Raw genomic sequence first — 23,584 nt, forward strand, 5'->3', positions numbered from 1 at the left:
AAATTATATTATCTCGGTTTCTCTGTGGGGGTCTTTAAAACCAAACCAAGACTGGCTCCGGATAGCGCAATTAAAATTTGCATTAGTGTGTTTATAATTTGGATGAACGTTGGGACTTCAGCTGCCAAGATCGCACACAGTAACACAATGTGAGTCATGTTGAGGGAAAGTTTTGCTGATGAGGCGGTTTGTGAGCTATCCCTGCGTGTGGAGTTCCTCCAGACTGGACCTGTGGAATTATTTTAATTACAGTCATTCTGTCCTGCCGTCCTTCAATTACAGCTTGGGGTAAGCTCTTGCCAAGTATTTTGGTGCAGAGTTAAAAGAGCAATTCTTCTATTGACCCAAGTGTGCCAGTGACCATGACATGTCCTTGAGGTTAGGGAGAGTACTGATGGATTCAGATGCTGGAATGTGATGCTTTTCTTTTTCTTGTTGAATGTCTGATTATATTATATATTATACCCAATGAGCATTAAGGAGGATGTATACATCACACACCCTGACCATAAAACGGAAAGAATAGATAAACTCAGCACACCCCCTCTCCCCTTTTACACAGCCAACACTCAATAGCTAATTGCTAATTAATGATACATATAAACGAGCAGCCTGGCCAGCCCACAGAAATTGCTTCTGACAACGGCGTGCCGAGATGCCAAAACACGCGTTGAGCTATTTGTTTTCCACTAACTACATTTGGTACTAATAATATGCACTAGCTTAGTTAAGTTTTATTTATTTAGTTTTTTGTTTTTTTTTTAAGGTTAGGAAGGGAGAGTGGTTCAGGTAGGCATTCGTGGGTAGTCCATGGTGCAGAGGTGATCTAGGGACAGACCTTATCTTAGTTTCTGGTTTAGGGTTGTTGTGGGTGGTTTGGGGTTTGGCTCCTTCACCTTCACCCCAGTATCCTTTACCTCTGGATATACCTGACTTCTGTATACTGACTGGGACCATGCTCAGTTTAGGTTCAGCCCTTCTTGGTAGCTTCGCTCATCTTAGCTAACCCAGCAGTATATTTATATAGATATATGTGTATGTGTGTGTGTATATACATATATTACATATACCTTTCTGTCTCTCCCTCTCCTTTTTACAACTCACATTTCTTCTTAGGACTATTAAAGGTAGGGCTTCCCTATATTTTGTTTTACTCTCCCAACTAGAAGTTATAGCCTACCCATGTCTGTCTATATTGTATTTTGTGGGTTATTTCCCCACCTCTAGAAGAGTAACATTGGGCATCTTCGGAGCTAATCCACTAGCCTCCAGTACTATTTGGACTGGATTAGCCCCTGTCTATTCTAATTTAGTTTTTATATTATATATTAAAATTTAAAGCTTATCTTAAAGCTGGATTTGTATTAATCTCTTATGTACCACTAATGGCCTTTGCCAGCAGTTTCTAACCTTTTTAGAGAGGAACCAAAGTAGGTAACAAGGTATTGGTGTGGCAACCCAAACTTCAGTTGCAGAAAAAAAGGTTTTAAGAGACATTATTGTTGCATTAAAGTTAGTAGAAACGTTAATCCAGAGTGGCTAGAGTGCCTTTAGTCAATGTGGCTTCCTTTTCAGTGTGTGATACACGTGTGTGCACAGCAGGAAAGTTTTGTTCAGCTGAATCATATATCCAGAAATGTATATTTTGTTTTGAATGTTCAACGCACGTTTATGGAAGAAGGAAGAAGGCTGATATAGCCGAAACACGTGTGCTGCAAAGACTTATTCTATTAACTTTTTTTCCCCTGCATTTTGTTCCTGTATTTTTATAAAGGTTGTAAGGTCTTTTGTATTTTGTATTGTTTTTCAGACCTATACCCATCCTGTAAGTACTCCGTGATTAATATGTTTGTTTATTTCATATATGTATGTTTTAATCCAGGGCTTGACAAATTTATTTGGATCTAGGAGCCAGCTAAAAAAGTTAGGAGCCAGTCATGTTCAATGAGAAAAATGCAATTTTTAAAGGGACACTACAGCCGAGAGAACCACTAAAGCTTGATGTAGTTGTCCTGGTGCATATAGCCTGTCCCTGCAGGCCTTTTTTTAGTGTAAACACTGCCTTTTCAGTGAAAATGCAATGTTTACATTGATGTTTAGTAACACCTCTAGTGACAGAGAGTCCTGTATCACTGGACCATGTGCAGCACCCAAGTTCAGTGTCTCCAAGCTCTTCATTGAGGCGCTGAATGTTCCTCATAGATATTGATTAATTCAATGCATCTCTATGTGGAGATGCGGATTGGCATATTTGCTGTGCATGCACAAAATCCTCCCAATGCTTTCCTACGGGAGATAAAGATTGATAATCTCAGCCATGGAAGAGGGACCAGCCGCGGCAAAACTGGCAAGGCGTGGAAAAAAAGGTGAGTAAAACACCATCCTCATGCGATCGGATGGGGCAGGGGCCTGCTCGAACACACAAACTGACAGGCTTGCGTACACAAACTGACAGGCTCGCACACACACCCACTCTGACAGGCTCGCACACACACCCACTCTGACAGGCACACACACACACATACATGCTCTCACACACACACACTCACTTTGACAGGCTCACACACACACTCACATTTTTTTTTTCACGCTACGTATTTTTAGTTTTCGTTTTTTTAAGATATTCTATCTATGCTACCAGTGTTTTTAACCAAGTATATATTTGTATTTATATTTTGTACTGATGCACTAAGGGTTGTTTAACTGGTATATTTTATATTTTTTTTAGTTTCTTGGTTTTTTATTTTTGTGTTGGGGATACACTTGGATATATCATTTTCACATTTAATGTGGAACTATTACTAAACTTAAGAAGCGTCTTACACACGTTTGCTTTATCACATGGTATACCTGATACAACCATTAGGATCAATTTTAGGTCCTGACGCAAGGGTTATGACCTCTTGCAATCACAGAATGATGTCAAAACTTCACAAAGGCTGTTCCGGCTAGAACGTAGAAAATTTGTGTGCTTATGGTTTCTAATAAAGTCTGCACATGTGATTGCCCCAAACTTCTGTCTCTGATTGCAAGAGTGATTTTTGGGGTTTTGCCAGCTTTTGGTTCCGGAGAACTAAACTCAATGAGAGGTCAGCTAGTACCATAGCGTGTTAACCAGGAGTGCAGTCCATCAAGTCCCGTCACCTGTGGCTTTATTTCATTTAATAGTAAATTACATTTCAACAATTCATCCTTCTGGCAGAATTGCTAGCCAATGTGCAGATTGGGCAAAAAAAAGACTTTAAAATAGATCCCTTTCTTATCAGTCAGTTCTCCAGCCTAGACCTCTATGATGAAAAATTGATTGACAGGGATGGGTCTCCCTGATTTACAGTCAATCAGTTCTCCAGCATCAAAACCACAGAGCATTCTAGCAAACTGAAACCCAAATTGCAATATTCAGGTTAAAATAGCCAGTCTGTGACTTGAGCCAGGGCATTCTCTACCATGGACGGCTGGTTCTCTCTCTCACACTTTACCCTTTTTCCTCTGTGCTTTGTAGATGATTGCTTTTCTGCTTAATGACGTGTAAAAGAAAGAAAGGCACTCATTACTAACTCATGGAAACAGTAGGCAGATGTTGAAGAATTATCCCATGTACCCCATTGTTACCAGCATTTATAAGTAACTCGGATAAAAGGATCGTTTCACTTAATGCCTAAAACAAGTATAAAGGAGAGGGTGCCGCAGGGCAGGGTGTTACCGTTCTGTGGAATAGTTGGTTTGTCTGTTCCTTTCTAGGCAGATAATTTTAAAGAATTGTTCTGCTCAAGGGAAGGAACATTAATCTGTAATGAGAACTGTTCAGTTTTAAACTCTTGGATTTTATATAAAAGTTTTACATTTCTTTTATTCACTGGAGACAGATGGTATGTGGGCAAGTCTGTGAAATGCAATGTGGGCTGAAAGCCAAAGTGTATGGACACTGACCTGACAGCCACTTACAGATTGGTTAAAGGAACACTATAACGTTAAGAATACAATCCTGTGCGTAATATGCATGCGCAGCACACGCATTAAAGATTCCACGTAGGAAAGCATTGAATCATTCTCATGCAAAGTGTGGCAGCCACTAGAGGTAGAGTAAACCCTGAAATGTAATTATTGGAGTTTCTCAAAAACAGCAATATATTACATTGCTGGGTTAAGGGGACAAGGGCGCACTGCACCCAGACCACTTCATTCAGATGAAATGGTCTTGGGTGCCTATAGTATCCCTTTAATTTATATGAAAGCATCATGTTTAAAAGTCCAGTTTTAAATGGTTTTTCCTCGACGGTAGATCGTATACAAATTGCTAACAGGTTAATTACAGTCGGGTGCCTTTATTTAAAAAAAAAAAAATTAAAATAAAAAAAAAAAAAAAAAAATTATAACAATAATGTCTTTCTCTCTCTAACAACTTAACCAGAGACAGGGCACTGCTAGATTTGGTTCACACAAGCAGAAACCAAAGAAAAAGTGAATGTAAAGCATACAACATGAATTATAGATTTGGAAACATAGCATATTTTACAAGCTCTGCAACAGATTTATTACAGAGCCGGCATTCTGGTTCCTTTATGTTTTTGTCATGCGAGCGGAGATTTTTTATGTGAGCGATAATATACTGCCGCCTTGTAGGTCCCTCTAGCAATGAAATGTTTGATACAATAATGTTAACCAGATCAGTTTTTCACTTTACTCTTTTTATATATATATATATATATATATATTTTTTTTTTTTTTTTATCTCGCATGTTGTGTTCCCTATATCATTGCTGTAACACCAAATGTATTTTTTTTCTCCCTTCACCAAGCTTCAAAGCAAGTGATCCAGGTTTAGCCTCCGAACCCTGATTACGCGTGGTATGCTGAGAATGCAGCATATTGGTTTTTTACAACATTTTAATCTCTGCTTTTTTTTTTACATTTTTTTTGTAAACCTTTACTTTGATAACACTCTGGGGATTTTTTTTCACCCTTTTCTTTTACGGAATCTTAGCCAGTGGTGAAAGATTAGAATTGACGTATTGAGTTACTTTTATAAATGTCTGTATTCTATGGCTCAACAAGGGGAAAAAAATGTGCAAGCCTTCAGCAGGCAGAAATAACCGTATTATCCCCTCAGTGATACAGTCTGTTTCTGCTTGTTTGCTACTTAATGCTATTCTATCACAAAACAATTTTTTTTTTTTTGCTAAATATTTTGTAACAGTGGATGGGAACAGGCATCTTGTCGGGCAGTGCAATATAGAGGTCTATGGCGTTTCGTTGCACATGTAGAAGATCACCTACGCAAGGACTCTTGGATCATCCATAGATCTCAATAACTAAGCTCGACAGAAACAGAACATTCCCTAAAATCACAATTCAGTTTAGAAATTCAACACTATAGTGCTTTTTTTTTAAAAGGTATAGTGTCTTACTGCGTGATAAATTTCAGGACCCCTCCACCCCACCTTCAGTGCCGAACTTTCAGCACTGTCCCGCGTTACTTCACCTTTGGCTATGGACATACCAGTGCTCCTCATATAGGAGTATCTGGGGCTAGTGTGCATGCGCAGCAAGTGCCACACAAGCATCCAAACGATTCCTCATAAACATATTGCATTCAGCACCCCAGTAGCTACAAGGTTATCCAGTTCATTTGGGTAGGCATAGCTATTACAGTACCCATTGTACAGTGTTACTGAATTTGCTGGCGCTATATAAATAATAAAATAATAATAATAAACGACTTATGATATGATATAAAGGATCCAACTATTAGGAACCCAACAAATAACATGGTGTTCAATTTTAGGTCCTCATGCAAGGGTTAAAACCTCTTGCAATCACAGACTTGACCAAGGCTGTTCCGGCCTAAACGTTCTAAATTTGTGTGGTTATGGTTCTTAATAAAGTCTGCCCTCTAGCAGACCTCTGTAGTGGCTGTCAGGAAAACAACCATGCAAATTTAGTTGGGAGCCCCTGTTCTAGATTGCAGAACACTGGACTGCATGCATTAACTCTTTCCATGGACCTCTTTCCATGGACCTCTTTCCATGGACCTCTTTCCATGGACCTCTTTCCATGGACCTCTTTCCATGGACCTCTTTCCACTGACCTCTTTCCATGGACCTCTTTCCATGGACCTCTTTCCATGGACCTCTTTCCATGGACCTCTTTCCATGGACCTCTTTCCATGGACCTCTTTCCATGGACCTCTTTCCATGGACCTCTTTCCATGGACCTCTTTATTGTTTGCATGGCAGGTACGACATGAGAGGGCAACAGGCTTATGTACAAATGCTTTGCCACTGATTTTCATGAGAAAAAGTTTCTCCATGCCTTTTCTTCTGATGATGGCGATTACTGCACATGATGAGCCGCATCATTTTACAAATCTCCTTTTCAATAGTTTGTTTTCTATTAGTTTTCTTCACCCAGCAACTAAGTGATATATTTATTATTAGTAAGGACTATAATTTATTATTAGTAAGGACTATAATTTATTGATCCCTTTGCATGGTAACCTAAGCAGTTTTGACACAGGATGTATCACTTTGCACAGGATTTGGGTTCTATTTCACTGATAGAAATGGTGCTCCAATCCTTCCGGCTGGACCTTCCAGGTATCTATCCATTTCATTTAAGCAGACATGCCTCTTTTTTTATTGGTCCAGTAAACAATGACCTGTCCTGAGTGTAATGAATAAAATACTCTTAAAACTTTCATTTAAAATCTGTGTGCACACTTGGTAACTTTTTTTTCTTTCTACTTTGTAGGACAACGGGAAAATGTTAAAGGCCGTGCTGAAAAAGAGCCGAGAGGGGGCGAAGACTCCCAGGAAAAACTCAGGTTGGCAATATATCTTCACTTTAAAAGTTTATTTTAATGATAGAAGCATATTTATTGTTCAGAGCCTCAATTACACATTTAAATATTGAATGTCACTTTATATGATGATTTCCTTATCATAAAAATATACTTACGGTAATCTCTTTGTAATCGAACAGTCTATGAAAACACACGTTGTCATGCATTGCATGTGAATGAAACATAAAATTGTTGGTAGACAATCAATGTGTTTATACCTGTGCATATTGAAATTATTAGATGCCTTTTTCTATTTCTGATGTGAACATGGAGACAAAGTTTTAACTAAAGAATAAAAGGTGGCAAATATATCGCCCATGCCTCTCACCTGTATGTGAGATATTTTACTTTACAATGTGTTCTTTAAAATCCCATTATCGCTGTAATAATTCTAAGTGAAATTAATGTGTATATAATTTTCTGGACTTTTCATTGATTTAAAGGAACACTCCGATCACCATAACCACTATAGCCTGTATAGGAGCTATGGCGCCCAGAATGTCCCAGCGGGTTGTGGTGGTTATTGTCCTTGTAGTGTTCCTTTAAACTTAATCAGAAATCTCAATCTCAACAACGAAGTGTCGAATTTTAGTATTTGTGATTGGGCTAAAATTTTTAGCTTATTGAGTTCCTGAGCCTTTTACGTGAGGGCTAATTGAGTTTGGAATGGAGGTCTATATGCCATGTGGCTATTGCTCCATTCATAAACCAGCCATACCATCTAAAGCCAAAATTCCCAGCGTTTAACATTGTAAATGTTGATTGTTGTGTGAGAGAAAAAGTAATGAAATGACAATTGTCAATTCAGATGCAGATGTTGATATTTAGTTGCTTGACAGTTGTAAAAATGTATCCCTTTTATATCATAGGTCTGTCAATGAACACTTAGAGTTTTGGAAACCTCTTTAGGCATCTCGATCCCAAAAAGGCCAAATAGTCTGTTTCCAAATTGTAGGTTTATTGATTACCAAGACTTCTTTAACCCCTTAAGGACATATGACATGTGTGACATGTCATGATTCCCTTTTATTCCAGATGTTTGGTCCTTAAGGGGTTAAAGTTAATGGGACCCTATAGTCACCAGAATAACTACAGCTTATTGAATTTGTTCTGGTGAGTAGAATCATTACGTTCAGGCTTTTTGCTGTAAACACTGTCTTTTCAGAGAAAATGCAGTGTTTACATTACAGCCTATTGATAACTTCACTGGCCACTCCTCAGATGGCTGTTAGAGATCCTTCCTGGGTCATGGCTGCCTAAAATGCATCCAAACATTCAGTATCTCCTCCCTCTGCATGCAGACACTGAACTTTCCTCATAGAGATTTATTGATTCAATTCATCTCAATGAGGAGATGCTGCTTGGCCAGGGCTGTGTTTGACTTGTGCTGGCTCTGTCCCTGATCTGCCTCGTTGATAGTCTCAGCCAATCCTATAGGTAAGCATTGTGATTGGCCCAGACTACCACTTCTGATGATGTCAAAAGACAGAGGCAGTTCAGGGGCATAGCCAGCAACTTCAGACTTTTATACAAGTAAGATTTTACTATATTTAGGGAGGCAAGGGTGGAGCCAGGAAGGGCTAGATGGTGGGTTTAACACTATATGGTCAGGAATACATGTTTGGGTTCCTGACCCTATAGTGTTCCTTTAAGGAGAACAATATCAAAAACAATGGCAGCGTATATCACGTGGACTAATTGCAGAGGCCAAGTTGAATATTGGGGAAAAAAGTTGAAGCTCAGTGACAACTTTAGACACTTCACTATTGAACCCGCACCTCTACAACATTGTTTCACCAAACTGGAACTTCCGAGCAAGGAGAAAAAAGTAAATATGGTCCAAGTAATCTCCTGCTCTATTTATAAATGGATGGACTCACGAGGAAGTGCCTCTAGTAGCCTTGTGATCGAACGCCTGATTGACAGCCGCTAAAGGCATTATAACTGACAAAATGTAAACATTGGCATTTCCCAGCAATGGATATGTTTTACATTTGTCAGACTTTAGGGACAAGTCTTTGCCTCAAAACCACTATATTAACAACTATAATGTTCATTTTACATATTTATTTTTTTAAGTTGAAAATTGACAAGTAAATTGGAATTTCAAGGCCAAAATAGCAGTGTTGGAAGCAACGTCTTTCTCTTATTTTTCCAACTCACTGTGGCCTACATTTCAAGTCATTGTTTAGTGAACAAACCATCAGCCCCTTATCAAATATTTTTTTTTTTTTTTTTAATTCTTTATTTTAGTTGTGCATGAAATAACATTCGTATGTCAATAATGCCACAACAGCATTTGCAAACAGTTGAAAAAAAACCACATATTGGTTAACTGCTGTACAGCATTCAGATTGAAACGCACATTTTTTGGTTTATAAGACAAGCTAAGTACAGGCTGGGTATCTGTATTTGTCTGAATTAATTACTTCGTCGATTGGTAACCATAGCATAACAGTGGTATTTATGTTGTGTCATAGCTTTATTATCTAAATATTTCCTGTGTCGCTGTGAAGTAGTTGTGGTAAACTAAGGCATGTGTGCAGTCGCTTGTGTGAAATTAGTAGCTTAATGCATGTTATTGTATATAATCATGTGGTCTTCCTCCACATCTATGTCCCCTTATCAAATATACCCTTTCGAGTGTTTGCTCGGAGACTGTGACATTCAGCCCTGTTCAGTAATTGATACAGATTCCTGCGGGCAGCTTTGATGTTAAAGAAGTGATATATTTGTTACAAATAGACCAAGCTCTCTTTTCTCCCTCCAATGAACTTCCAAAGCGACAATATTGGAGAGGTGTCAGGGCCGTGAATCTAGAGCAAGCAATATATTAAATGTCCTTGGGAGTAGCAGACGCTCATACATCCTTGTAGCCTGGTGAACATGAAGCTATTTTTATCTGCTAATTGTTTTTTCCCTTTCCCTTGTCTGGTACCCAGCCTATTACTATGTTCTGTTGGAGTCAGACTACACCAATTAGTGATATTGTGCTTTTTCTGTTTATTTTTTTTACATTTGGTTTTTAACCTTTTGTTTTATTTGTCAAAAAAGGTATGCTATATTGACAACAACCAATTTACACGAAAACTGTGTTCTTTATCACTAAAAATGTCATTATTTGTAGTAGCTGCTTTGTGTATTATTCTGTTAACAATACATATGTGACCTCTTTTTTTTTTAGTGCGTCTGCTGGCTAATCCTTGGTTTATGCAGTTTTCGTCTTTATGGTTAGATGCCAAGACCATGTACAGTCTGATGGTTTATAACTATCCCAGATTGTTTAGGTGAAATAGCTCGTTGCAGTGGTTATGGTGCAATGATGCTGTCCACACATTTTGGAGTGGTTTTACAAAAATAAAACTCTCCCCACCACCCTAAGTCTGCAGCCACTTGGGTAATGTGGAATTTAAGGACCAGATCACAATTGGTTATTTTCTTGAACCAAAACTCCTCTGGTCATAGCCAGCCCACTACAGCTCAGCGTCGCAGGGGGTTTGTCTTTATACCTCTAGTTATTCCCTATTTTTGAGCTTCAGAATATTTTTCAGAATAGTTTTTGTTGCTCCCTTCAATGAAAGCAAGTCCACTATGTTGTAGAATGTTTTCCAAGCTAGACATGAGTGAAGAACCATTGATCTTTCTCTCTGCCTGGCCTATCTTTTTCACCAGTAGAAAGCACATTTAATGCAGGCTTTATAGTCCCGCTTGGGCTATTCAGAATTGCCTTTTTGGGGAATAAAGAGGCTGTGCAGCAGCTCTAACTGTTCATTCACTTCTAAACCCAGTCATTTTTTCTTATTTTCTGCTTTCTGACAATTACATCAACTCCACAGCCAGTATTCTCTGACCTTGACTCCCTTGTTAATCTTTAATCCCATTACCGGCCAAGGAGCCTACAACTCACAGCAATGTTACGGATCCATCTGTTGGTTAAGGGGATAAGGTAATTCTGTACTCACAGTCAGTCAGTAGAACTGACATGTAGATTGCAGAGGGGTGGTTATAAAACAAGGAACACAGCTGTATGTAGAACGTTATTTGAGAATTGTCAGGTGGATATTCAGTTGTGACATTCCTCGGAAATAACGTGTCTGTCTGTGAACTGCAGGTGTTATGTTTTATTGTATTCAGTAGCATGTATAATCCTATAGTCTGCTGGCACTAAAGTTCATCTAAAATCTCATATTTTCTGGAGAATTGAGGTTTTGTCTGTGTACACATGCACACTCACTTTAGAGCTCGGTGAGGAGGTGTATACACAAATATACTATGAATACTTTCCTTTCCTCCATTGAAATGTAAGTTATGGTTGATGTAGGGATCTTAGTGATGTGCTGGAAGTGTTTTTCTATCCTCTGCTAAACTGTACGGTCTGAAATTGATTATTATTTTATTATTTATATAGCGCCATCAGATTCCGTAGCGCTGTATAGTAGGAGTAATTATTTAAAGGATCACTATAGTGTCCTGAGGGTGTCCCCACCCTCAGGGTCCCCCTCCCGTGGCGTGGTGCTGGTGACCTCTCCTCCCCCGCCGACGTCAGCTCCCTCTGCCGACGTCAGCGGAGCCGAATGTGCATGCATAATATGCCTCCAGCGTCGCAGATGCGCTTCTAGTGGCTGTTCGGAAGACAGCCACTAGAGGGTGGCTTAACCCCAAATGTAAACATAGCAGTTGCTATGTTTGCATCTGAAGGGTTAAAACCTGAGGGACCTGGCACCCAGACCACTTCATTGAGCTGAAGTGGTCTGGGTGCCTATAGTGTCCCTTTAACCCCTTAAGGACACATGACGTGTGTGACATGTCATAATTCCCTTTTATTCCAGAAGTTTGGTCCTTAAGGGGTTAACATGCTTTATAAAATGAAATGGTTGCCTTTAGCATGTACGCTCTTTGAGCAGGGCCCTCAACCCCTTTGTTCTTGTGCGTCCAACTTGTCTGGTTACAATTACGTGTCTGTTAGTCCACCCACTGTACAGAGCTACAGAACTTGCCGGCGCTATATAACAAAGAATAATTACAAGCCTGCTTCACCATGGGCATACAATTGCTTTATAATATGACTATTTTAGAACATCATTATGCACTATTTGTGTCTTTACTGCTCTGGTGAAGGTTGATATCTCAGGGCAGGAATTCCAAATAATTCAGCCATGATAAACCTAGTGTACTGCACATCCCACGTTTGGGACTATGTTTCCCATGCTTCATCTGCCATACAACCTTCGTCTGTGCTGCTATAATCACCAAAATCCAATTTTTCTTGGAAAGAACAGGATTATTGCGCATGTGTCACTGATCTATTTTTTTCTCTTGGGACATTGTATCTCCTTTTCTCTTTGTGTTTGCTTATTTTTTTATTTTATTTTTTTTTATGTAGTGAGGATCAATAACCAGCATGGAGCTGTGTGAGTTTGAGTTTGTGTCTTACAAGTAAAGTTCAGACCTTTTGCTGCAGCCTGTGCAACCTACAGTAACTTTGTCCTTTAAAAAAAAAAAAAGTCTTGAACAAAGCCTCCTTTGTTTGGTTTGAAGAATTCTTGCTGTTCCTGGCTTGTTCTGTGATGCTGTGCCCAGCTCTCTATGTCTGTTACCAGCTATGGCGCAACACCACCCTGCCCTGCCAGCTTCCCCTGATACAAAACCATTGTACCACACAGACCATATTAATGTTACTGGCATCAAAGCTTCCATTCTGAACTATTCATTGTTCGAGTGCTTCTTATATAATGCCCAGATTATTGTCGTTATTCACTTGTCCTATCTCTGTGTCATTTAGATGTGATTTATAAAGAGACGTTAATGATGTTGGATACCAACGAAGATATTTCAAATGCAGAACATACATTTAAAGTACCCTTCATGCTTAATCATTTTTCTCCTGCATTAGTGGAATAAAATGTAATTTTAGTTTAGGTTTTTTTCCCCCTCTTGTTTCCTGCCCCCTCCCCCCCCCCCCCCCCCCTAATAAATGGATAGATCAAATGTATATTTTGTTTTAGAGCAGTTTTTTCCCTCTAGAGCGTTCATTTGCATCTCTAAGTCCGGATTTTGCTGGACAATTTGGCCCTTGGCCTGCTCTCCAGGTTTTTTCTCTGTTGCCCCACATCTAGGGAAAATAAAAGGAAATACATTTTTATAGCTCGACGCTGAGCACTTTGTACCTGCTGGTCATCACTAGAGCACTCCTTGTCCACATTCATTTCTGTGCTACTTGTACGTTTTCAAACATTGGCAGGTATGTTTGGACTAATTGTGCGCAAACCAGCACATGTCAAAGTCAGGCAGATAAAATTCTTTGAATAGGCTAAAAGGATTGTGTGCCGAATTGACTTCAGAGTTGATCCTCTTTGTTTAAGGTGCAACGCTGTTGCAAATTTTACATTGTATCTACACATTTGTTATCCAGTATCTGTGTGGATAAGGAAGGCCTTTTTAAAAGTGTGAAAATGTATCTAAGTGTGTCCATAGGTTAGAGGAGCTGCACTTTAATAGGTAGGATTTGTTTTCCTAGATTGTACTGTGGTTTAAAAAAAAAAAAAAAAAAAAAAGCAGGTGGTAGTGACTGGTTCTGTGAGATCCTGCTTTGGGCTGTCTGGCAGTGAAACCTGTGCAATCTTGCATTTTTGTTGTGAAAAGACAAATTTAAATGACTCTTGAGTTCGATCAGGTACATTTTACCTATTGATGTTCCATATAATGACTCATAGGTTTGTAGGTGACTCATTCATCATAATTGTGACCAGTACATGAGGACGCACCTTTTTAAGGGAAGGCCCATGTTTGAAAAAACAACCAAACACCATTTAACCTTTTGAGTGCTTAGAGGTGTGCCTATTTATTGTACAACTGGAAGTGTGCTGAGATTCATTGTTACAATAAATGGACTTAGTGGTCGCAATAGTCTGGAATCTATACTGCCTGGCTTCCATTTCAACATTGGATTTTTACTCTGCATTAATTTAAGTAAAAGGAAAAACTTAAATTGAGAGCTAAATGTTAATGTATTTTCAGATATTGTGGCTTATTTCACAAAAATGTGGTCCGATATGATTTCAGTAGCTTTTCCTTAAGGGTTACTCTAAGCACCATAACCACTTCAGCGAGTTGAAGTGGCCATAGTGCCTGGAATCTGTATGTGCAGCGTTTCACCATGAAATTCGGCGCATACGGAATTTTATCCTCTGTGTAACCCCTGCTCTGGCAGCGTCATTTGGGGCATCATTGGCCAGCATGGAACAAGTCATGGACTGGCTAATGTCAATTCATTGACTGAGAGAGGTCAGGTCACACTCCCAATGAATGGTGACTGGACTTGCTCGAGTCACCTGACCTGGTTCCATTATCAGGAAACTGTGCCAATGTACTCTTGGTATCATAAATACTACAGCTGGCTATAGTGCTTATGCTGCTTGGAGTAACCCTTTAAGAGACATGAAATATAATATGAAGTGTGATTTATGTCAAGAAAATAAAATGGCTATACAACCAACACAGGGCAGAGACATGGATTCCTAAAAGGAACACAATAGGTTCAGGACTACAAACCTGTATTCCTGACCCTATAGTGTTAAAAACACTATCTAGCTCCCCTTGCCCCCTAAATATAGTAAAATCGTACCTTTATTCCAGTCTGATGCTTCTGGCTCTGACTCTGATCTGCCTGCTTGGAAAGCATTGGATTGGCTGAGATTGCCATGGAGACTGGGCAGGGGTGGAGCCAAATGCTGCCCTGGCCAATCCGTATCTCCTCAAAGAGATGCATTGAATCAATTAATCTCTATGAAGAAAGTTGTGTCTGCATGCAGAGGGGGAGGCACTGAATGTCAGTCACACTGTGCAGCACTGCCCCAGGAAGCACCTCTAGTAGCCATCTGAGGAGTGGCCAGCGGAGGTATCCATAGGCTCTAATGGAAACACTGTATTTTCTCTGAAGCCTGCAGGGACTGAATATACTCATCAGAACAAAACATAAAGCTGTAGTTGTTCTGGTGACTATAGTGTCCCTTTAATTTAGTGTTAAACCAGTAAAACAATTTTTTAATACTGAACCCTGAGATGGTGCCAGGGTACTCCAAACACCATGACCCCTCAATGATGATTCCATGGTTATGGTGCACACATAACAATCTATTGGATATATGGCACAGTGACCATCTTACACTATTTGATAGTTTGGCTTTATACTTGTATCTCTCCTGTGCTACAGAGCATAAATAGAAGAGCTGATCTGATCTTAGAGAACAAAAAAATAAGGTTGAAGTCCATGGTTTACATTTCTATGATTTTCAGACTAATTTGGCCCCCGTACAATTTGACAGAAGTCTCACATTACATGCCTCATATGTTTCTTTTATCCCCCACTTTTATTGTAAACTGTGGGAGGTCAGTCTGCTCATTAAAAGCAACACAGACATTGATGGATCCAACATGTTAGGGCCTCTCGTGTCCACCTCTGATGGTCATTTAATGCATCTGGGATAGAAGCATGCTTTGGTCCATGCAGTGCCTTTTATAACTCTGCTTGTTTAACCACTTTATGAGATATGTAATGCAGGATATCTTTACTCGTTATAAACTAGTTAGAGGCCGGAAGAAACCATTGTCAAGATATAAGGTTTCCATATTCATATATGATTCAGTTTAACATTTTTTATTTATTTTTTTATTTTTAAAACGACATCATTTGTAGTATAATTATTATTATTTTATTATTTATATAGCGCCAGCAAATTCCGTAGCGCTGTACAATGTAACGAGCAAATGACTGTGCATATTGGACCAGATCAAGAAAATTGTTATATTCCCTAAACAATTAAAATTTTATTTAAAAAAAAAAAGAAAAGCCAAAATAGAATCCTTTTGACCTCCCTCCACCTCCTCCCTCCTGTATTTGATATAATGCTTGGAGTACTCTGGCACCAATCCCTGTACTGGGCCTCCTGGAATGGCCAGTGATGTGCATCTATTTTCTGAAGAGCTAAAGAAGTGGAGATACACCTCCAGCAACATCATTACATATCTCTGTATGTGTACACACATACTCCAAGCACCATAACCACTTCATATTACTGAAATGTTGTTTTAAGAAGTTTGACCTTTTAAGTAATGTAGTGAACAACATCTGATATTCAGCATTTTGACAATTATCAGTATCTGCCTTTGTGGGCTATTGGCCCAGCCAAGAAAGGAGAGAGAGTGTTGAAGTGAAAGGGTTAATGACACCAGACCCCTGGTTTCCTGTTTTGCTAGTCCCAGCATCCACTAAATTAACCCCTGCAATCCCTTCTACACCAACACTCTAGTACACACTTTACTGCCACCACCAAGACTTTATATCTGGCATCTTGGGTTACCCCACACACAGTATAATTATAGTATCACAACCATATATATAAGTAACCCTTTGGTAACGTGTTTACCTGAGCTCTCCTCAGGAGAGTGAGCTCATAGAGAACAAAGACACAAGCTGATTAAGTAAACATTTAATCTGACAAAAAAAGATTCACAGTGCTGGGTCCAAAAATACAGAAGTAAATGACATACAGAAACACAGATAACAAATTGCAAAACAGTCCATATAATAAAATAGGGGGAAACACAAGAAATCCTTACATACAGGGAGTGCAGAATTATTAGGCAAATTAGTATTTTGACCACATCATCCTCTTTATGCATGTTGTCTTACTCCAAGCTGTATAGGCTCGAAAGCCTACTTCCAATTAAGCATATTAGGTGATGTGCATCTCTGTAATGAGAAGGGGTGTGGTCTAATGACATCAACACCCTATATCAGGTGTGCATAATTATTAGGCAACTTCCTTTCCTTTGGCAAAATGGGTCAAAAGAAGGACTTGACAGGCTCAGAAAAGTCAAAAATAGTGAGATATCTTGCAGAGGGATGCAGCACTCTTAAAATTGCAAAGCTTCTGAAGCGTGATCATCGAACAATCAAGCGTTTCATTCAAAATAGTCAACAGGGTCGCAAGAAGCGTGTGGAAAAACCAAGGCGCAAAATAACTGCCCATGAACTGAGAAAAGTCAAGCGTGCAGCTGCCAAGATGCCACTTGCGACCAGTTTGGCCATATTTCAGAGCTGCGACATCACTGGAGTGCCCAAAAGCACAAGGTGTGCAATACTCAGATACATGGCCAAGGTAAGAAAGGCTGAAAGACGACCACCACTGAACAAGACACACAAGCTGAAACGTCAAGACTGGGCCAAGAAATATCTCAAGACTGATTTTTCTAAGGTTTTATGGACTGATGAAATGAGAGTGAGTCTTGATGGTCCAGATGGATGGGCCCGTGGCTGGATTGGTAAAGGGCAGAGAGCTCCAGTCCAACTCAGACGCCAGCAAGGTGGAGGTGGAGTACTGGTTTGGGCTGGTATCATCCAAGATGAGCTTGTGGGGCCTTTTCGGGTTGAGGATGGAGTCAAGCTCAACTCCCAGCCCTACTGCCAGTTTCTGGAAGACACCTTCTTCAAGCAGTGGTACAGGAAGAAGTCTGCATCCTTCAAGAAAACCATGATTTTCATGCAGGACAATGCTCCATCACACGCGTCCAAGTACTCCACAGCGTGGCTGGCAAGAAAGGGTATAAAAGAAGCAAATCTAATGACATGGCCTCCTTGTTCACCTGATGGCAGGCTTTTGAGTGTCCTTGCAAAGAAAGGTGGCTATATTGGTCACTGATTTGTTTTTGTTTTGTTTTTGAATGTCAGAAATGTATATTTGTGAATGTTGAGATGTTATATTGGTTTCACTGGTAAAAATAAATAATTGAAATGGGTATATATTTGTTTTTTGTTAAGTTGCCTAATAATTATGCACAGTAATAGTCACCTGCACACACAGATATCCCCCTAAAATAGCTATAACTAAAAACAAACTAAAAACTACTTCCAAAAATATTCAGCTTTGATATTAATGAGTTTTTTGGGTTCATTGAGAACATGGTTGTTCAATAATAAAATTAATCCTCAAAAATACAACTTGCCTAATAATACTGCACTCCCTGTATATTTAACCCTTATATATAATTATTGTGGGAGATTCAGATGTTACAGGTCTCCAAGTAGTTGTTAAACAAAAATCTCTCTGGATAATCCAATATCCTCATTATATATCTCTAACTAGTTGTTTCTAAGTTGGCAGACCCCTGGGTGGATCAGAGGGGTTTGGCCTGGCAGTTTATTGTCCACTCCATATTTTCTTAAATGATGATGTCCTTTGAATAACCCAAAGTCAGAGCATATGCACCAATACCTTTTAGGACGCCCTATGTCCAGATCTGGTGATGGTTATCTAGTCGTTACATTTCATGGCTTACGCCTGACGTTAGATCAAAGCCTACAACAAATGTTATCCCAACATGTACAAAAATAACTCTTAACATATATCAAATGCCAACTCATGCTTTGGCATGGCAGCCTCTAATAATACCAGTATTGCCGATAAGGCATCAAAAACCTAGCGCACGCTATCTTCAGCTCCTCTGTCCAACTCTCGCGAGCCCTGGCCATCGAAGCATTACCATGGGTTACTGGCCGGGAGCACCACAAACCTGCCTAGGCTTCCCGCCTACAATACCGTCCTTATGGTAACGGCATGGTGTTTTACAGGCTGGGCAGAATGTGCCATGCATGGGCGCAGTTGGCATTGCTTTACGGCTGATTTGAAAGATTGTCATGATAAAGAGAGTCATTGCATAGTCTTCTTGTGCTGTGTGTGAATCTCAGCCCAAAACAAACTGCAAAGAGAGACCTAAAATCGTAAACCCAATTCCTTTTGCATGGACATGGTGGATTTTCCATATCCGATAACTTGTAACTTGATTAATGATCCCAATCTTGAAATTAGTTGTCCCGAGTATATTTTTAACTGTATCACCAGGAATATTGGTGCAGGTTATCGACTATCTGTCTGAAAGGCCACCGATTATTGGTATTGACCCTTAAAAAGTGATATCCGTCAATCTCTACCCTGCTCTAAACTTTTCCCATAATGCCTGCAAAGCCTCAGGGAAGATGTAGTCCACAAAATCTGGTGTGCTAAAGGTTATCTACCTGTCGGTTTACAGTGTGCACAGCAGTTGTGTCCAATCACTGCAAGAAAAAGTCTGTAACAGGAAAAAAAACACCTATGATATTTTATTCAAAATACGGATCAAAGACCTCCGCAATGTTCCTATTATATTAGGTTTGTTCCGCATTGTCAAATGTTTCTAATAAACTTCATTAGGGATTCATTTTGCTTTACCCTGAGCTTTTTCAGAACGTAAACTGGAAGAAACGAATTCTAGGGGAGTTGTACCCCATGTGTGCACATTTTGATTTGTTTATTATTTTACGTTGAAGGTTTTGATTTAATGTGTATGTGCATAGTTGTGTCCTTTCAAAGTATTAACACAGGCGTTTACACAGACATGCCCTTTCACAGTGTTAACTGAATGCTTCAGAGAGTTAGGTTGTGTTTGACATATGCACACGTATGTGCAATAAACACACTCAACACTTCGTAGTCCCGGACAAAATCTGGTGACACCAGAACCCTGTACATACGTTTTTGCACGTGTCTGTGAATTTTAAGATCTAGGCAAATATCTGACTGAACACTTTGTGGATCTATACGGACATATCTATTTCATGGTGAACGTCTGTGAGAGCTTGCTTTCTGAGAGATACTATTCTCCATGTTCTGTGTGTTCTATATGTTATAAGAGAAGCCATTACTGCCAGCATTCTCCAGATCCTATAGAAACTTCTGATTTTGTGATGGCCACCGTGTAGTTTGAATTTCTTATTGCGCACTTATCCCCTATCTCATAGTCTTCCATTTAGGAGTCCTATACTTGGTACTAATGCCACTTTTTGTTTCAGTGTCTTGTTTGATTTCATTATGAGAAATTGAATCTAGCCTTGCCAAGCCTATAAATTAGGTTTTAGTCAATCTATTAATGGAACACTATAGTGTCAAGAACAAAAACATGTAATCCTAACACGATACTGTTAAACTAACTGTTTAGGTGACTGGCCCCCTTCGGATCGCATTGAAAAGATAATTTTACTTTTTCTTCATTGCTGCGCTGGTCTCGCAGCAGCTGGCCTCGCCTCCATGGCTGAGATTCTCAACCTTGTATTGTGAGGCTATTGCACATGCGCCTCACTGTGCCAATCGGCATCTCTTCATAGAGATGCATTGATTCTCATTGAATGTACAACACTGACCTAGGATGCGTCTGAGTGGCTGCCACTAGAGGTGTTACTAGACCGCAAAAGGCCTGCAGAGACATCCTATACACACCAGAACAATTGCATTACGCATGGTTCTGGTGACTATAGTGTCCCTTTAAAGGGATACTATAGTCACCTGAACAACTTTAGCTTAATGAAGCAGTTTTGGTGTATAGAACATGCCCCTGCAGCCTCACTGCTCAATCCTCTGCCATTTAGGAGTTAAGCCCCTTTGTTTATGAACCCTAGTAACACCTCCCTGCATGTGACTTGCACAGCCTTCCATAAACACTTCCTGTAAAGAGAGCCCTATTTAGGCTTTCTTTATTGCAAGTTCTGTTTAATTAAGATTTTCTTATCCCCTGCTATGTTAATAGCTTGCTAGACCCTGCAAGAGCCTCCTGTATGTGATTAAAGTTCAATTTAGAGATTGAGATACAATTATTTAAGGTAAATTACATCTGTTTGAAAGTGAAACCAGAGTTTTCTTTTTTTCATGCAGGCTCTGTCAATCATAGCCAGGGGAGGTGTGGCTAGGGCTGCATAAACAGAAACAGAGTGATATAACTCCTAAACAGTGAATTGAGCAGTGAAATTGCAGGGGAATGATCTATACACTAAAACTGCTTTATTTAGCTAAAGTAATTTAGGTGACTATAGTGTTCCTTTAAAGATTACATTTCTGCCTGATGCTGCGCCCAGTCCTGGGCAAATAATCTTAATTATGATTTTATTTCTCTTTTTGCACCAGTGCATAGTATTGTGCTGTCAACACTTCTGCAAATTATTACATGTTGTAATTTTTTTCAAAGAGAGAAAGAAAACAAAACCTACTCGGCCACCCAGATTCCTTAAAAATAATGTATGCATTTTGCGAATCCTGAGATGATCACAGTATTAATGCTGGACTCCAGTGTATTGCAACTTGCACAGAATGCGTCGCTACCTAAACATCTCTTATTGGAGCAGAGAATTGTCAGATCATTTCACTAGTATCACTGCAAGAATAATCACCCTTGATAGTGGACCTAATTGTGTGTTAAACACGCAGAGGCCGCTCTCGATGGCATTGTCCCTGTGAGCTGATTGGAAATATTGACTCTGTTGCTATGGATGTTTGCCAGGCTTGTTACCAAGGCAATCTTTCCTGTTTTCTGCTCTTGAATGGAGTTCAGATAAAACCGTGAGAGATACCAAAGTGGATATAGAGTCAGGGCACTTACAGTAACAGGGAAGAGACATTGCTGAAATAATGCAATGGCTGAGTGGGCGCCAGTGGGAATGTGTAAGGTGGCAGTCAAGAGACGCTATTGTGAGAGGTAGTGGAAAAATCTGAAAAACATCCCTACAATGAGAAAATATAGATACCGGTATGTTAGAAAAAATAAATAAACAAAGCCATAACGAAATGGGATGGGGGAGGAAATGGATGGGTTAGATTGCAGATTTCACCTGTAAAGCAGACAGTCTGTCGCCGCTTGTTTTGCGAATGTCGTGTATTTGTGTAAGGTCTCAATCGTTTTGAAAGGGAAATTATAACCAAAAAAAAAAAGATATTTCTGATTACTTTTTCTAAAAAGCTTACTTTTACTTTTCTAAAACAAGGCAATTTGTTCCTTTTGAGTACTTTGGCAGGGTTTTATGATCCGGTGTCAGGGATAGGCAACCTTGGGCACTCCAGATGTTGTGGACTACATCCCCCACAATGCTCTTACACCCATGATGCTGGCAAAGCATCATGGGAGGTGTAGTCCAAAACATCTGGAGTGCCCAAGGTTGCCTGTACCTCTTGTTTGCTAGCCTTTCATATTCCTCTTGGCATCCTACTATATGGACTACTTCCCATTTATGAATTTTCAGTAGGTGGACATGTTTAGAGTGTGCTACAGAATCCTAACGTCCTAATATTCTACATAGCTTGTACTTGCCTAGTATCATCAACTCTAGTCTAACACATAATTTGTGAATAACCACATCCTTTTAAATATTGTTTTTTCATTTTTTTTGTTTTTTGTATGTAGAACAGAATCTCTACTCAGATTTTATAGACTCTCCTAAGAAACTGCTCAACACATTTTCTCATTATGCATGTTTAATTGTATTCATCGGTTCAAACCACCCACCAGATAGCGTTCTTACAGATCATTAATTGAGTTCTAACCAGAACCAGCACTTCACTTGTATCTGCACAGGATATAAATTCCCATTCATTCGCACTAAATCAACTTAGTTATGTAGTTATGTCATGGAACATGTGGAATGGGCCAAGAACTGGAGAACAAAAAGAGTCACTCGATCTCCTCTTAGTCACATATTTATAAACGGAGGCAAAAAGCCACAAATAAAATGGTAAGCAAATGAGTTCTAAGTGTATTATTTTGTATGATTTTCTTTTTCAGTTGAAAAGCCCCGCTGGCTACAAAATTTATGAAAAAACAATATGGGGAAAGTGTATGTGTCTTTGATAACTCTATATAACTCTATATTCTGCCAGCATATGCAGATTGTCTAGGCCCCTGATTAGTTCTCCATAAGGTTGGAAAGTAGCCCCTGATCTTTTTGGCAATCTGACTGGTTTATCTGGGAACTCCCTTATTATTTTAACTGGCGTCTAACTGTTTTATCTCTTTGTCTGGGTCAGAGTGTGCTGCTAAACCCTTCGTATTCTTCAGTGATTGGATAATGCGTGAGTCCGTTAAATGGTGCATTCTCTATGTATCATCGAGAAAAGTCCTACTTCTAAAAGCACTCGCTTAGGACACTTTTAAAGGAACACTCCAAGCTGAAGTTAATCCTAAAGAAGAAAACACAAATACTGAAGTCTCTCAGCTTTGCTATTGTCTTCAGTGGGTGTGCTAAGCGTATCCATTGAGACACTGCCCCGGGGCTTTATTTGTCCTCCAAAACAGCTTCATTAAAAGGACACGGTTGGAACCATAACCTCTTTATCTTATTGAATTGGGTATTGCACCTTGAGTCACCTGGCACTGTCCCCCCGTTTAGTGTTGAAACATTTGTGAGCAGTTTAATAGTAAATAAGGGCTCCTGGCCATCCGAAGCCCATCCCCTACTGGAGGTATAGCTAAGGCAGAGATTACGTTACGATATACCGATTCATACTAGCAGTGGGCACTGTGAAAGTCTGAAAGCAGTCAATTGACACACTCGCCCAATATTGGTTCCTCATTAGTTTAAGCTGCTCAGGGTTGGTGGGCTGCTGGGGTCTCATATTTAGCAATAAGAACAATTAAACTAAACCTTGCATGGAAGGATGGTGCCAGGGAACTAAGACACTATAACCACTTCAATGGGATAAAACCGTTCCAGTGCTCACACTGTTGTTTTGTTGCATTGAATGTCCCTTTAACCAGTGAAGAAGAGGTCTATAGGATAGGAATTCCATCAGTCTGCAGCAGCTTCAACATGGCGTCTGTCAGCTTGCCGATATGCTTGATTTATGGCCATGCACTAGGACTGGGTAAACACCAACAACTGCCTCCAGG

At 39.6% G+C, this 23,584-nt stretch overlaps 1 protein-coding gene across 2 annotated transcripts in view; it reads left to right on the forward strand.

The window, feature by feature from the left end:
- TANC1 (tetratricopeptide repeat, ankyrin repeat and coiled-coil containing 1) overlaps positions 1-23,584 on the forward strand; it is a 168,839-nt gene that overhangs the window by 46,990 nt on the left and 98,265 nt on the right. For both annotated transcript variants that reach the window (XM_063429637.1, XM_063429638.1), the window contains exon 2: positions 6,751-6,823. In XM_063429637.1, the coding sequence (XP_063285707.1) occupies positions 6,763-6,823 (61 nt within the window). In that variant the 5' untranslated portion in view covers positions 6,751-6,762. The remainder of the gene's footprint in view (positions 1-6,750; positions 6,824-23,584) is intronic.

The sequence above is a fragment of the Pelobates fuscus genome, chromosome 8 (genome assembly GCF_036172605.1).
Source record: "Pelobates fuscus isolate aPelFus1 chromosome 8, aPelFus1.pri, whole genome shotgun sequence".
Lineage (NCBI taxonomy): Eukaryota > Metazoa > Chordata > Amphibia > Anura > Pelobatidae > Pelobates > Pelobates fuscus.